General features: G+C 32.9%; 1 protein-coding gene across 3 annotated transcripts in view; it reads right to left on the bottom strand.

Moving 5' to 3' along the window:
- Positions 1-16,975, bottom strand: part of SYCP1 (synaptonemal complex protein 1) — a 99,267-nt gene that overhangs the window by 12,247 nt on the left and 70,045 nt on the right. For all 3 annotated transcript variants that reach the window (XM_074188506.1, XM_074188507.1, XM_074188504.1), the window contains exons 22-29: positions 15,115-15,177; positions 9,826-9,888; positions 9,617-9,679; positions 7,485-7,601; positions 6,565-6,675; positions 4,684-4,776; positions 2,974-3,048; positions 1,065-1,124 (exon numbers count right to left, since the gene is read on the bottom strand). In XM_074188506.1, coding sequence (XP_074044607.1) covers positions 1,065-1,124; positions 2,974-3,048; positions 4,684-4,776; positions 6,565-6,675; positions 7,485-7,601; positions 9,617-9,679; positions 9,826-9,888; positions 15,115-15,177 — 645 coding nt within the window. The remainder of the gene's footprint in view (positions 1-1,064; positions 1,125-2,973; positions 3,049-4,683; positions 4,777-6,564; positions 6,676-7,484; positions 7,602-9,616; positions 9,680-9,825; positions 9,889-15,114; positions 15,178-16,975) is intronic.

Raw genomic sequence — 16,975 nt, 5'->3', positions numbered from 1 at the left:
CCTCTAGCATCTTTCCTGAGTTGTAGTTCCACATCACTAACTGCTCATTGGAATTTTCAAATTGATGTCCCATAAATATCTCAAATTCAACATGTCCAAAATGGAAACCATTATTTTTTTGCCCAAAACTCTTTCTAGTTTCTCTATTTTTGTCAAGATGACAGCAGTCACACAAAGTCTCAATCTTGGAATCAGCTTTGATGCTTTGCTCTTCCTCAGCCTCAAATCTAATCAATCAGCAAGTTTTAAAAATTCTGGATGAATTATGGCATATAATAGAGTACTAATCTGTTGAAGAAATGATGAAATTAGACAATTTCAGAAAAAAATTGAGGTTTTTCTAAATTTATGCAGAATCCAATCAGAAAAACCAACAGAATGATTTCTACAACAATTTTTGTTATAAATATTTTTTTAGATTTTTCAAGGCAATGGGGTTAAGTGGCTTGCCCAAGGCCACATGGCTAGGTAATTACTAAGTGTCTGAGGCTGGATTTGAACCCAGGTACTCCTGACTCCAAGGCCAGTGCTCTATTCACTGCACCACCTAGCTGCCCTACAACAATTTTTGTAAAGATGAACAACTTTAAAACAGGCCAAACCAAGATTCCAGAAAAGTAATGCAGCAATAATATCCAATTTCCACAAAAGTTATTGGTCTCAGGGTGCCAAATGAGACACATATTTTTGGACATAGCCAGTGTAGGAATGATTTTTGTTTGACTCTGCATTTTTATTTTGAATTATTTTTTTTCCATAGGGTTAGCTAGAGGGGAAGGAAAGAAACTGAAAAAGATGAAAATTAAATTTTAAAAGTAATAGTGTTTTATATGATTTCACATGTATAATAGATATCATATTACTTATCTTTCTCAATGAATGAGGGAGGGGCTTAAATGAAGGAGAAAATTTGGAACTCAAAATTTTTTAAATGAATATAAAAAAATAAATATGATTCAGGGAAAAAAAGGATAGTTTGTATTATCTAAAATTCTAGGTATTTGTCCAAAAACCTCAGAAGATAGATTGGTTATGAAAACAATTATGAAAATAGAGAATTTTACCTTATCCTTTTTCTCCTTGAGCAAGGCCATTTTCTCCTTTGCTTGTCTTAAAAGTCTTTCCTATAAGAATATACATAATAAGAATTCTATTTGTATCTTTTCAGTTTGAATAATTCTATTGTTATAATCACTACCACCATAATCATATAGAATTTATCAAACACCCTCATATGAATATTATATTATAAAGCTATTTGTAACTTCTAGAAACTTGTAACACAATGAAAGTGAAAAAAACTGACATTTCTTTCTATTCAAAAACAAAAGAAATGGACACACCACAGCACTGTCTCTCAACAATTTTTCCTTTCAAAAAGGTACATGTCAATAGAAGTTGTGCAAAATCTGGAAAATAATTCAATCAAATAATAGGCACTGCTTTTAAGCTGCTCAGCACTATATAATTATTGCTTTATTTTTCATCTTAAAAGTCAGATTGAGGCAAAGCACAGTTTTGCCAAACTTACCTAATAATACCTATGGGTCTAAATTTCAATCATGGAATAAAATTCATCAAAATATAAAATAAAATCATTTTAACTTGCTTTTGTTCAAAAGTGCACATTAACAGTGCTCAAGGAGAAAAAGGATAAGGTAAAACTGTATTTTTATAATTGTTTTCATAACCAATCTATCTTCTGAGGTTTTTGGATAAATAACTGTAATTTTAGATAATACAAACTTTCATTTTTTATCAAATCATATTTATTTTACATTCATTTTAAAAATTTTGAGTTCCAAATTCTCTCCTTCATTTTTTGTTTTTGCAAGGCAATGGGGTTAAGTAGCTTGCCTAAGGCCACACAGCTATGTAATTATTAAGTGTCTGAGGCTGGATTTGAACTCAGGTACTCCTGACTCCAGGGCCTGTGCTCTAGCCATTGCACCACCTAGCCGCCCCTCTCTCCTTTACTTAAGCCCCTCCCTCATTCATTGAGAAAGATAAGCAATATGATATCTATTATATATGTAAAATCATATAAAACACTATTAATGTGCACTTTTGAACAAAAGCAATATTGTCTTTGGGTTAGAAACACCATACCCCCACAGGAACAAATCTTGGAAAGAAAAGAGTCACTTCCATATTCTCTTCCCAATTCAGACAGTAATAATAGACAGGAGTATACTAGAACCACATGAGAAAATCTTTCAGTTTGAACATTTATACCTTAGTGAAAAACTGATTTGTTTTGTTGATTGTCTAGACTTAAAAAAGCAATGGGAAAAATGCTTAACTTAAAATGAGTCTAGCATAATTTTTCTTCTAGACAGATGACTGTTAAAACATTTACCAGCACACTGCTGATCATAGACTAAAAGATTTTACAACATATAAAAGCCAGTTTAAGCTCATTTGATTAATTGAATTTTCTACCATTGTGTTAGGCAAACCATTCATGTATGGTTATAAGTAGATAATATTACTGTACCTAGTTATGATTTATATGATTTATATTTTTCTCATTTGCCTTTTTTTACTATGACAGATCTCAAACCTTGTTTGCTTCTGAGGATCTTATGAGAAATAAAAGACCTCAGAATACAACCACAAGGGTTATCTTTTCCATTGTATAGAAGGGGAACAGTTGAGTTTACCTCTACTCTATTACATAATCACTATCCTGGACATTATTTCTGAAACACATTCACAAATGGAAGCATACACAGAAATGCACACACACAAATATACATGCACACACAAACTAGATAGCTTATATTCTTCTTTTTATGTGCAGATTATACTGAAACTAATATCCTATTTCTTCTGACCCATTTGCCCTTGACAGTCATGGTATTTATTCTTTATTAGAGGATTTTACAGGAAGAAAAAAGTCAAAAATAAGTTACATTAAAATGCAAAGATGATTAATCTGTGAATTCTCCCTATATAATAACAAAAACTTACTTTCTCCTCACTTTCTGTTTTAAGCTGAGTTTCAACAGATGAAAGTTTGTTTTTGAGGTTTGATACTTCAATTTCCTGAAGAAAACAGAGAGGAAGATAGTTAATATTTCAACACAATGTTAAACATCTCAAAACCATGCAAATAAATTTCCATTTTATGCAGAAACACGTTCATCTGTAAAACATACTGCTAATTAACCATAATTCTGAAATCTTTGTAAAGGAATTTTTTTTGCAAATATCTATAAGAAAAAAGTATAAAGATATTAGTAATAATATACCTTCTTTGGGATAGAAATCTTCCCATGGCATTATTTGCTTTGCTGCTCTTTTCCCCACTACTCTGTGCTATGTACATTTTCTGTTGTTCTGTTTTCTTGCTTACTCTCTTTAATCTGCTACCCAACTACCTATTAGTCTCACGATCCAGAACAAATTCTCCTACTCTGTTTCATTTTTAGTATCTTTAAAAATACAAAAAAATTTATTCTCCTTATTCTCCTTTTCTGATATGAGTATATCTGAATATCTCTTAAACATTATCCTTCTCTCATTCTTTGCCAATTTTTATTTTCTGTTTTGTCTCTGTTCTCTTTGGAATTTTCTCTGGACTGTCTATAAAGGTGAGCAACAAAATTTTTGCTGTTATAAAGGATTGTTTCCCTATTATTTTTGTATCTTTCAGTCTAATACATTAAGTGGCACAGTAGTTACATAATAAAACACTATTTGACTTGTTGATTGATTGAAGACAGATGTCAAGGAATTAAAGACTGAGCACTAAAGAAGTAAAGTCAGAGTACAAATTATTTTTATTAGGTGCAGGGCACTAAAGATAAAGAGAGCAAAAAATGTGATAGTGGATGGAAGGGTGGGTAGATGGAGGGTTGTAGGACTGAAAAGAAAAAAAATTTGTGGGCATATAAAAAAGAACCCATAAAGCTTATATTTTGTAGAAAACCAAATTAGCATAGGTTCATAATTGCTATTATAATTTCCTGTCAACAAATTGATGGGAGATTAGAACTTTAAGAATCTATTTCTATTCCTTAAAATGTCATATAAATTTTTTTCTAGATCCTTTATCATTATAGGGAACATAGACTGAAGAAATATCTTTTATCAATTCAGATTTTAAATTGATCTGTTGTCTTAGTGAGCTGTCTGAGACATTAAGAGGGAGTTATATGCCCACTATTATGAGACTATTATGTTTGAAAAGCAAGTATAGAACTCACATTGAGGCTATCTGTCTATCCACAATGCCATATTGCATTTTTTTCTACTCTGTACCTTTACCACCCTAAAGAACTCACTTAACTCAGCATAACTACTAGGCAATTCATCAAAAATGAATAATTAAATACAATCAAATAAAGAAGAAGCAAAAAATAAATTTGTATAAGAGTTATGGTGGAACACCTAGGTGGTATAGAGCACCTGGAGTCAGGAGGACCTGAGTTCAAATCCAGCCTCGGCTACTTAAGTGCCTAGCTATATGACCTTGGGCATGTTACTTAACCCCATTGTCTTAAATAAAATACATTTTTTAAAAAGTATATGGCTATAAAAAGCAATGATAAGAATTATATAGATTTAAAAATTAATTAATCAAATAACTACTGATTTTTCTCTTTTCAAGCAAATATTTTGGCATTATTAAACATATATATATATATATATAGAGAGAGAGAGAGAGAGTGAGTTTACCAAAGATATTTTCTTCATTGACTGCTCTTGTTCTTTGCTCTTATACAGTGCTAATTCTGTGTCTCTTTCTTCAACAATTTTATCATATTGATCCTATACAAAACAGAAAAGTCATATATGTTCTGAAAAAAAATCAAAATCTAACATATTTTATTTGCTAGGCCTTAGGTAACAAATGAAAGTTAACACTTGTAGATCATATTGCTTTAAAATTTCATAGACAAATGTTATTGTCTTTTAAAAAATTTTCACAAAAATTCCCAGATTTCTGGTTTATATGGTTCCCATATTGCCAATCCAAAATACACTAAAGAGTAAGTCATGGCCAACTCATATTGAAACTGAACAAAAAATTAAGAACAAATAATTCTTTTATATAGAACAACAATTAAAAGATGTAATTTAGAATCAAATTAGTTTTTGTTCTATTGCATACCAGAGTAAATTCCTAACTGTAAATGGGTGGTGTTTGTCCTTCATTCTCAAAGACCATATCATGAAAGGAAGTGATGTCATGACAAACACGTGAACTGGATTTGAGTGAGGGCTGCTGTGCTAAGTCACTAGCCTCACTTTCTCCTCCAGAGCCATCAGGGATGAATAGCCAGATATAAATCAGGACAACTGGAGATGACCCTGGATGTGAGGCAATCACAGTTAAGTGACTTGTCCAAAATCACACACTAGTAAGTGTTCATTGTCTGAGGCTGGATTCAAACTCCTGTCCTCCTAACTCCAAGGCCAGTGTTCTATCCACTGTGACACCTAGTTGCCCCAACTATAAATAGGTAAAGAGAGGCAGTTGGTGGCACAGTGGATACAGCATTGGCCCTGGAGTCAGGAGGACCTGAGTTCAAATCCAACCTCAGATACTTCATAATTTTCTAGCTGTGTGACTTGGGCAAGGCTCTTAAACCCATTGTCTTGCAAAAACCAAAAAGTAAACAAAGTCAAACCAAAAGAAAACCTTAATGGTTATTATAGAATAGCTGAATTAACTTTTAAAAGATTACTAATTGAAAATAATACTAAAATATGATATAAAAAAGAACTGTTGCATGGATATGGTAATTCTCATACAAGTATTTTCACTCTTCTTAATGCTACAAATTAGTACTAGCTTGGTCCACAATTTGAGACCTTTAAGGTTCTTCATGTAGGTTCTACACTGTCTCTATTGAATGAATTAATTAGAACCCTCTGTATATAATGTTTCTCTGAGATTCACCTGACACTACTAGACTGTTCTTCAAGTTTATTATGGTATAAGAAAGAGATATAGGAATAGATAGGAAGTAGCAGCTAGTTGGTACAGTAGATAGAGCACCCGTCCTAGAGTCAGGAGGCCCTGGGTTCAAATATGACATAAGACATCACCTACATAACAAATTCAAATTTAAAATCAAGACAGTCAAGAAGATAAGAAAATTCATTAACTCTGCCATGTTCCTACTTTTATTATGAAGTTCAATTATTTGCTTGAGGTAGGTTTTACTTTCATTAGTTATTATTATATAAGTAAAACAGAAACAGGAGTAGATAGGGAGCAGCAGCTGCTAGCACAGGCCATGAGTTCAAATATAATTTAAGACATTTAATACTAGCTATGTGACTTTGGCAAGTCCCTTAAGCCCGACTGCCTTGAAACCAGGACTATCTCCAGTTGTCTTGATTCATATCTGGTCACTGGATCCAGATGGTTCCAGAGGAGAAAATAAGGCACAGCATTGCTTCACTCAAATTCAATTCACTTGCTTGTCATGGCATCAACCCTCGATGTCATGGTTTTTTGAGAACAAAGAACAAAACATCATCAATGTCATATATTTTAAACAAGTATCTCAAAAGACAAATCTAAATAAATCTAAACAAAAAAATTACCTTATGTTTTTCCATAAGTGCTACCATTTCAGCAATTTTATGCTGACATCTTATATCAATTTCTTTTTGTAGTTTCACAGCTTCATCAGCTACTGCCTTTGCTTTTTCAACCTATCAATTAAAATGTATAAGCAATAGATAAATTTTATTTGAGCAAAACCACACAATAATACATGTGTTCTATCTTCTACATCACAAATTTAAAGTCAAGGCAATCAAGATTAGAAAATTCATTTATTTGCCCTGCTTCCATTTTTATTATGAAGTTCAATTATTTGTTTAAGGTAGTTCTTACTTTCATTAGTTTAAGTAATTATGTATTTGTATTTTCACTGAAAAACAAGATTCAAAGGTCAACTGACATTTTCGATATAACAGTGTCTATCAATGCTTCATAAATGAATTATAAAAAGTACCTCTTTTCATGAATTTACTAATAGTCCTTCAGAGTACATAATAGTTTTAATATGCTAGCCATTAAATATATTATTGCTATATAACATTTAAGGTTAAAATTGGAGTTCTTTTTTTTACAATTTGAATTCACAGTGCTTGGGTTTTGAGAAAAACCACACTTGTTATTATAAACCAACCTATTAATTGAGCATATTTAAAAATGATTTAATTTACCTAGGTTAACAATAGGATACTATGAGTAGCCCTTTGAAAAAGAAGTACTACAATTTAATTTCTATACAAAAATCAGGTCACAAATGATAGAAGTTATACTTTCAATTACTATAAAACTATCACTTAATAGCCCCAAGGAACTACCTTATTAAATTTAATATTAAATTTATAAATTATTTCTATTATCAGTTTCTCACTTTTATTAAGAATAAACTGAATCCTTTCCATTGAGAGCAGGAAGAAATTACATCATCTTAAGATTTTTTTTCACACATTTAGTTTTTTCCTACCTCTCCCAAAAGATTTTCTTCTGATATGTTTTTGTTAGCAATTTCTTTTTGATAGTTGTCAGTCATTTCTTCAAATTTTTTGCTAGCATCATCTAGCTCTGATTTTAATTTATTCACCTTATAACAAGAAAGAAAATTTCTATTGATAAGTGTTACACATGCCTTCTTTGGTGAGAGTTCACTTTTTTTGGGTTTTTTTATGAATTTTGTTTTAAAATTAATTAATAGATAATTGCTAAAAATTTTTAGTCTTCATAGTCTATGAAAACTATCATAATTTCCATTCCTACAAAAATTTGTATTTCCCATATGCTATTATTTAATATTATATAAAATCCATCTTTTAAAAACTATATATTTATCTGAGCAATTTTTGTTTTCCCCTTCTCTGAAGATGGTATCATAGAATTTAAGTTACTCAGTTTCAGCCTAATATAATTCAACTATTCTAGTTGAAAAGGACACTGTGTGGCACAATAAAAAAGAAAAATCTAAATGATTTTAATTTGCTGTCAAATAATTTTCATTTGTATTTTGCTTTATGGACATAAATCATTTGGGGTATATTATTTCTTTTGATGCTTATAATACTATCAGATACTTAGTTTACAGAGGGAGAAAAATGATCCTTTAAAAAGTTAAAGGTTTGCCTTTAACCAAAAAATTACAAAGTTGAACCAGCAGCACAAGCTCACTACGTTTCCCATTAATTTATGTTGTATTGCCATGATTTCTCAAATAATGTCAGGATTTCTATATATATATACCCTTAATATAATAATTATAATTTTGTTTTCTGGAAGACATGATACATTGTGATTAAAAGGCTTAATATGATTGATTAGGATTAAAGGTTTCCCCTAGTTCCAAAATAAAATTTTCTTTGAAAGATAGGTAGCGGAGCAGCTAGGTGGCGCAGTGGATAGAGCACCAGCCCTGGAGTCAGGAGTCCTTGAGTTCAAATCCAACTCAGACACTTAATAATTACCTAGCTGTGTGGCCTTGGGCAAGCTACTTAACCCCATTGCCTTGCAAAAAAAAAAAAAAGGATAGGTAGCAATATTATGAAATATTGGTCAGAAACCGTATTTCCCCATGTATAAGATGCATCCTTTTTTGAAAAATTTGGGGTCTAAAAATTGGGAGCATCTTATACAGTGGTTGTAGAATTTTTTGTTTGCATTTTCCACTTTTTTGCACTTGTCTTTACATTCATTGTTTTGCATTTGTTACCAATATGTTAGGTTACATTTTGCCTCTTTCTGCCCAGAAACAGCTCAGAAAGTATTTTTGTACAGCGCTGAATTCAAGTTCAAAGTGATCCAGTTTGCAAAAGTGAATGGAAATTGTGCTGCTGAACATCAGTTTAGTCCCTCTCCAACTGCGAAAATGATCCGAGACTAGCTACAGGAAGAAGAAACCCAACTGAAATATGGCAGAAGGCCATGAGAGGCAAGTCAGTCAAATAGCCTCAGAGAGGGAACTGAAGAGATGGATTGAAGAGCAAAGGGTCATTGGAATTCATGTGTCCACAAAGATGGTTCAGCAGGAGAAAAGAATTGCTTATGAAAAAGAAGTGACTTATTTCAAAGGACACAATTTGTGCTTCAAGTTCATGAAGCAGAATTGATCGAGCATGTGTCCATTCACCAGACTTGCCTGGAAAGTGCTTGTAGTCAACCACAGACCACAGCACAGGCAGGAGAGCAAGACAGTGATTCATCATCAAACACAGATAAGAACAAGCTCATGGATGGGAGTTTTGACAGTGATGAGGAGTTGTATGAATTTTATGATGACGAAAATTTGAGTTCAATAACTTTATGCAATATATTTTTTTAAAGTTTCAGTCCTCAAAATTAGAATGCATCTTATACATGGGAGCATCTCACACATGGGGAAATATGGTATGTGATTCCATTGTGGAAACTCTCTTCAATGAGGCAAAGCAAAAATTCTCTACAACCAATTCTTTTATAGCTGCCTGGGGTACTGAAAGGGTAAAGTAACTTGTCCCTTCATGAATCTTAGGTTTCTCTGACTCCAAATGTCTATTCATAATAACAAGTATAAAATATTAATTATTTTAAAAGATAAAAAATTTTTAAATGTAATATGAAAACCCCAAATACCTTTATCTCATAGGCACTCAACTGTTTGCACTCTGCTATACTTTTCTTTTTTAAGGTTTTGTTCTGGAAAATGTTAAAAATAATAAACAAGGTTATGTTTACTGATGTCATTATTTTATACTATCCTAAAAATCATGGGAAATAAAATATTATTTTTAAGAGTTTGTGATAATATTTAAATTTCTAAACTGCCTATAAATTGAGCATACCTCTTGCTGTAGTTCTTCGAAGGATTTGTTTTTAATTTCCATTTGTTTTTTTAGATTGTTAAACTAAAAACAAAAAGACATTTTAGAGTTATTTTCTATCTTTATTATTTATTACTTTCTAGACAATTACTCTATTTTGTTTTTTCTGTATGAAACACTGGTTAAAATATATATCTCAAAGAATTCCTTTAGATAACATGAAAAATTAATTTCAAACATCAACTTTACAAGTACAGGATTAGGGAATGTGTGTATGTTAACACATATTTTTATAAAATTATGTAAATACATGTATGATATAGTATTGCTGTTCAGCTATTTTAATTGTGTCTAATTTTTCATGACCCCATTTGGGGTTTTCATGGTAAAATGTGGTGTGCCATTTGTTTTTCCAGATCAATTTACACATGAGAAAACTAAGGAAAACTGGGTTAAATGACTTTCCCTGAGTCACATAGCTACTAAGTGTCAGGTCAGATATAAATTCATGAGTTGTCCTAACTGCAGGCTTAGCACTCTATTCTACCACCTAGCTATCCTAGACACAAATATTATATGTAACATATACATTTTATATGCATATATAATATATAATATGCATACATAAGTGTGTATATGTATATACATATGAAATACTAATTACCAGTTGCCTTCCTGCTACAGTATGTACAATATGTATTTTTCATTCACATCATTTTTCTAATATGAATATTTAGGTTGATATCTTTTGAATTACACTGAGTTTCTCCTAAGGAGGTTCTTTAGTATTCTGAGTATACATGTAATCAGTACAACATTTCCATCAAAAAAACATATTTGGAGAATGTTACCATCAATAGGGACTCCTATTTGGAAGCATATGTCTTATGTAAACATATATATGTCTCCTTGCTTTATATTTCACTTTTATTTGATAAGAAGTCACTAGGTGAATAGTTATCTCCATTTAACAAACGTGAAAGAATATTATATTTAAAATTTTAATATGTAAAAGATACATTATTTGAATATAGCTTCCAAGACTGCATTTTGTTTTACCTAGGAAAAATATTTTTATACATAAAAACAAACTCTGTTATATTATATTCTCTAAAACTCAGCCTAATTTGTAAGTATGAAGATATGGACTGCTATAGAAGATCATCTGCAAAAGCCTGCCTGTTCAACCCTCATTTTCCACAAAGGAGACTTTCAAGAGAATACTAAGATTTTATAGATTTTATAGAAATGAAAAATTGGGGGGGGGGGTGGAATCAAGATGGTGGTGTGAAGACAAGAATTCCAGAGGCTCTTTCCCAAAAAACTACATGTCGTAAAATTATGACTCTAACTAAATACTAGAGGGGCAGAACCCACAGAAAGATTGAGTGAAATAATTTTCCAGCCCAAGACAACTAGGCAGACCCATGGAAAAGGTCTATTACACTGGAATTGGGTTGGAAAGAGCCACAGTATAGCCCAGGCCACAGGCCAGAGCAAACCAGCTCCAGCCTCCTAGGAATAGCCTGCAGGTGCCTGGTTCTCTACGGCACCTGAGTCCATGGCAGTGGGAATGGTTTCCAGACCTTTTGACCCATGGATTGCTGAGGACAGCTTGGAGGATCAATTGGAGAAGTCTGCTATACCGAAATGAGCATGGAGCACAGGCCAGCATCAGCCTCAGGGCAGCCCTATGAACCAATGGAGCCACGCAGCAGCTGCTTCCAGAGCACTCAGTCCACAGATGGTAAGGGGGTGGGGAGAGAGTGCAGAGGTCTCTCTGCTATCCCTGGGGTCAGGACTCTGTTGCTTTGCCCATATTCAGATCCAGGTCACAATCTGGGCCCCCATACCACCATAGAGGAGCAGGGACCCTCCTCACAGCTCCAGGGCAGAGGGGAGAGCCTGCGGTCATCCATAGACCAGAGTACAAGACAAGAGAGCAGTCAGAGTCTCTCAGCAGACTTTGAAGGAAGTAATGTCCCTGGGGGATGTATCAAAAACCCTCAAAAGCTTTGGAAGTATAGTAAATCAGGTCATAGGCTGAGGAAATGAGTAAATAAAAAAAAGAATCTGACCATAGAAAATTACTTTGGTCCCATGAAGGATCAAAATATACACTCAGAAGATGACAAAGTCAAAGCTTCTGTAACCAAAGCCTCCAAGAAAAATAGGAATTGGTCTCAGGCTATTAAAGAGCTCAAAAAAAACTTTGAAAGAAAAATAAATAAATAAAAATAAATTAATAAATAAAATAAAAAATACAACTTTGAAAAGCAAGTAAAGGCAGTAGAGGAAAAATTGTGAAGAGGGATAAGAGTGATGTAGAAAAATCATGAAAACCAAGTCAGACTTTGGTGAAGGAGATACTGAAAAATACTGAAGAAAAAATAACATGTTAAAAACCAGTTTAGATAAAATGGAACAAAGTAGTACAAAAGGCCAATGAGGAGGAGGAGAATGTCTTTAAAAAGCAGAATTGGCCAGTTGGAAAAGGAGATAAAAAAGCTCTCTGAAGAAAATAACTCCTTCAAATGTAGAGTGGAGCTAAAGGAAGCTGATGGTTGTGAGAAATCAAAAAACAACAAAACAATGAAAAATTACTAGAAAATATCAAATATCTCATTGAAAAAACAACTAATCTGGAAAAGAGATCCAGAAGAGATCATTTAAAAATTATTGGGCTACCTGAAAGTCATGACCAGGAAAAGAGCCTAGACTTCATTTTTCAAGAAATAATGCAGAAAAATTGCCCTGAAATCCTAGGATCAGAGGATAAAATAGGAATTGAGGGAATCTACTGATCACCCCCAGACCAAGATCCCCCATAAAAACCTCCAGAACACCCAAATCAGAGAGAAAACAAAAGTAGTCAGAAAGAAATAATTCGATTGCTGTGGTGCTAACAGTCAGGATCACACAGGATTTGGCAGCATCTATATTAAGGTATCCTGGGGCTTGGAATATGATACTCTGGAAGGCAAAAGAACCAGAATGCAACCAAGAATCAACTATCCAGAAAAACTAAACATCCTCTTTCAGGAGAAAAGATGGACATTCAATGAAATAGGGAACTTTCAAACTTTCCAATTGAAACAACCAGCATTGAGGAGCAGCTAGGTGGTGCAGTGGATAGAGCACTGGCCCTGGAGTCAGTAGCACCTGAGTTCAAATCTGGCCTCAGATACTTATTAATTACCTAGCTGTGTGGCCTTGGGCAAGTCACTTAATCCCATTGCCTTGCAAAAAAATAAAATAAAAAATAAAAATAAACAACCAGCATTGAACAGAAAGTATGATCTCCAAGTATAGGACTTAGGTGAAGTATACAGAAGGTGGACAGGAAGGTCAAATTCTGATTTAATAGAGTTGAATTTCATGTATTTCTGCATAGGAAGAAGATACTGATAACTCATATGAACCTTCACATTTAGAAGAACAGTTAGAAAGAGCATATATAGACAAGGCACAGGAGGGAGTTGAATATAATGGCATACATAATATAGGGGGAAAGGGAAAGCAGAAGTAGAATGGACAAAGATATTTCAGGTAAAAGAGTCAAGAAAAAGTTTTTGTGACGGAGTGGAAGGGGGAAGGTGAGGGGGAATAAATGAACCTTTATTCTCATCAGAAATGACTCAGAGAGGAAATAACATATACACTTAATAGGGTATAGAAATCTGTTTTACCCTAGAGGAAAGGGATGGGAGAAGGGGATAAGAGGAGAGGAGGAGGGAGTGTAGGTGATAGAAGAGAGGGAAAATTGTGGGAGAGGGTAGTCAGATATTGTGGGAGAGGGTAGTCAGATACAACACCCTTCTGAGGGTGACAGGGTGAAAGGAGAGAGTGAATAGAATAAATGGCACTGGGGAGGAACTGAATGGAGGGAATACAGTTAACAATAGCAACTGTAGGGGAAAAAATATTGAAGTAACTTCTCTGATGGACTTATGGTAAAGAATGCAAACCATCCCAGAAACAGAGTCAATGGTATCTGAACACAGACTAAGAGTATACATTTTTTTCTCACTTCATTTCTCTTGAGGTTTCTTTTAGGGGGGAAGGGGTTTTATGCTTATTTTCACAATAATATTATTGAAGTAATGTGAAAATAAATCATTAAAAAAAGAAATGAAAAATTAGCATATGGGTCACAATGAGCAAATATGTTAAACATAAATATACATGTACAACTTTTACCAGATTGTTTACCACCATGGGAAGGGGAGAGGGAAGGAAGGGTGGTAGAAAAATATGGAACTCATAAATTTGGATAAATGTTGAAAACTACCATTGTATGTAATTGGAAAAATAAAATAAAATTTCAAAGAAAAAAATGAATCACATAAGTGATTCCATTATTTGGAATCTTCTTCTTGAAAAATTAATGAATCTTCAAATGTCTTTAAAATTGAGAAAAATATAGAAGTTGGGAAATTATATGATTTTTTTAAAATCAGTTTTATGTGGAAGGTATTGTGCTAAGCACTAGAAAATAAAAATTGAAGCAAGTTTGACAGTCCTTGACCTCAAAGAATCTACATTCAAATAAGGGAAGATCACACATAAAGTACATAAAATAGAGGGGAAGAGAAGGTATTTGTACAGGAAAAAGATGAGAAGACTGCAGGATTCAAGAAAGATTGATTCCTCACAAAATATGGCAAAAAAGATTCACCTATAAGAACAGAAAAAGCCAGGGATGGAGTTCAAATTTCTCAGAGTAGAAATTGACTAAGAATAGATCTATGGCAAAGAGACTGAGTGAAATTTCTTTCTTTTAATACCCAATTCAATGACATAGCTATTCTGACTAAGCTAAATAAGTTGTCCTATGTCAGTTTTTTTTAATGTAATAATTCAAAGAATTGTACTGTTGTTTCCACAGATGAGTCTTTCAAGGAGTAAAGTCTGAGACAGATTTTCTTTTAATACAGAATACTCCAGAGGAAGAGAAAATAATTCAGATCTTAGTCCTTGCATTTCAGCAGAAAATATCTGGGACTATGGGGATGGACATAGGCTCTCTGTTTCTGTTTAATCATTTAGTTTAGCCGGGGGGGGGGGGTGGCAATGGTCAGAGAGGATGAATAGTCTTCTCTTGCCCAAGAGCAATATCCTTCCTGTCCTATACTGGCAAACTATAAACATTCTCTTTTGTCCCATGTAATACTGTAATGCTAAAATTAATTATTCTTCAAAATAATAATTTTATTTTTAATTTCCCAAATATTTAATGGAATAATTAGAAATTCTTGAAAAGGTTTAAAACTTTAAAATGATAATAGACTCTATTCTCTAAAATCATACCTTGTTTTCTAATATCTTTATTTGCTTATCTTTTTTCAAAATTTCACTTTCAATGCTTCTGGCCTGAAAAAAAAAGTTATAGTGTTATTAAGTATAGGTTAGCACACTTTAGTAAAAGACATTTTTCTATTTGCAGCTTCTGACTTCTAGTTTATATAATCTCAGTTCAATATTCAACTTTATTCCATCAATTTTCCCATTTTTCTTTCTATATCCTTTAAAAAAACTTTCCCTCAAATTTTTTCATGTTCCTTGAATAAATTATCTTTTAAAAATTTTGCTATTTAATTCAGTCAGAAAAATTAAATTTTTATGATACTGTATGAAAAAACAACCACTTTCTTATTATTAGAACTCCTCTCTTATTATTACATATATTTAAAGTATTACTTTGATTTTATAAAACTGAAATAAGATTCTGGAAACCTCTTCTGAGAAGACTTCTAAAGAACAGAGAAATTCTCTTCATCAAAGACAATCTAAAAAATAAGGGGTGCTGATTTGTAACAATCTGAAACCAAAAAGCAACCATTAGGTTCAAAACCTTTCAGTCAATTATTAAAAAAATAAATTGGGATACTTCAGACTGCAAAGCAGGACCTAATTAAAAGTCCAATAGGTTATGGGAGCTTTAAAACAGGAAGAGATTTGTCCTTTAGAGGTAAGCATCAAAAAGTAGATAGATTTTAAGGAATGGGGATCAATATGGCATGTTGTACTAGGTCAAATAAAGAAAGATATCAACCTAGGGAAAACGATGATAGAGAAGTACTCATAAAATCTTGCTAGCTTCAGGCATATTATTTAACAGCATAGAGAGAGTCAGAATGTACCTTCCTAAAACAGATACCCCGATCAAGAAACAAAACAGGATCTAAAAGAAGCCGAAAATCCTAGTAACTTTGAAAACCTAAATCTAATAATGATAATTACTATCAACTAGCATGTCTATATCATTTTAAGATTTGAAAATCATTTTTTAAAAAATCTCATTCCGGGCAGCTAGGTGGCACAGTGGATAAAGCACTGGCCCTGGAGTCCGGAGTACCTGGGTTCAAATCCGGTCTCAGACACTTAATAATTACCTAGCTGTGTGGCCTTGGGCAAGCCACTTAACCCCATTTGCCTTGCAAAAAAAAAAAAACAACTAAAAAAAATCTCATTTCATATTTCCAGTTCTGCAAAGTAGGTGCTACTATTTTTATCATATTGCCCATAAGGAAACTGAGATTCAAAAGTTAAATTATTTATTCAAAGTGATAGAATCTGCTAAAAGTGGCATCCAGACCAAGTAAGATTGAGCCAGCTAACTCCAGAGACACCAACAAAAGTGACAATGGGTCACAGAAAAAAGATATCCCAAAAAGATCAAGACCTAGTTCCCTTTATATTTCACTAAAAACTAAGACTACTTATTTAAGTTTTTGAAATCTCTTGTAATTTACTCCTTCTGTTTATCTGCAGATTTTGGTTGTAATTTAGAAACCAAATGAATCATTGCCTTATTTCTGAGCACAGGTAATCTAGACAAAAGGAATAATGGGCAGAAAGGATAATAGTAGTAAGATAAAAAGCAGCAGGAAAAAATAGGGCAAAGGGAGCTAACCAAAGACCAAGTAGTATTTCCAGTATTTTAACACTGATGAGAAATCATGTAAACATTGCAAAACTGAAAAAACTTTAAAAAACTTAGGCTACATGCAGGACAACATAATGGATCTAGAAGATTGGACAATAAGTCCAACTTATGTTAATCAGAATTCCAGAAGTCAAAGAAAAAAAGTGGAATTCTCAAGGAGAATTTTTGAACCACAGAATTAGAAAAATCTGAATTGCATGTATCCAAGGATTCTGTTAAATT

This window comes from Macrotis lagotis, chromosome 5 (genome assembly GCF_037893015.1).
Source record: "Macrotis lagotis isolate mMagLag1 chromosome 5, bilby.v1.9.chrom.fasta, whole genome shotgun sequence".
Taxonomy (NCBI): Eukaryota; Metazoa; Chordata; class Mammalia; order Peramelemorphia; family Peramelidae; genus Macrotis; species Macrotis lagotis.
This window is presented reverse-complemented; position numbering and strand designations above follow the sequence as displayed.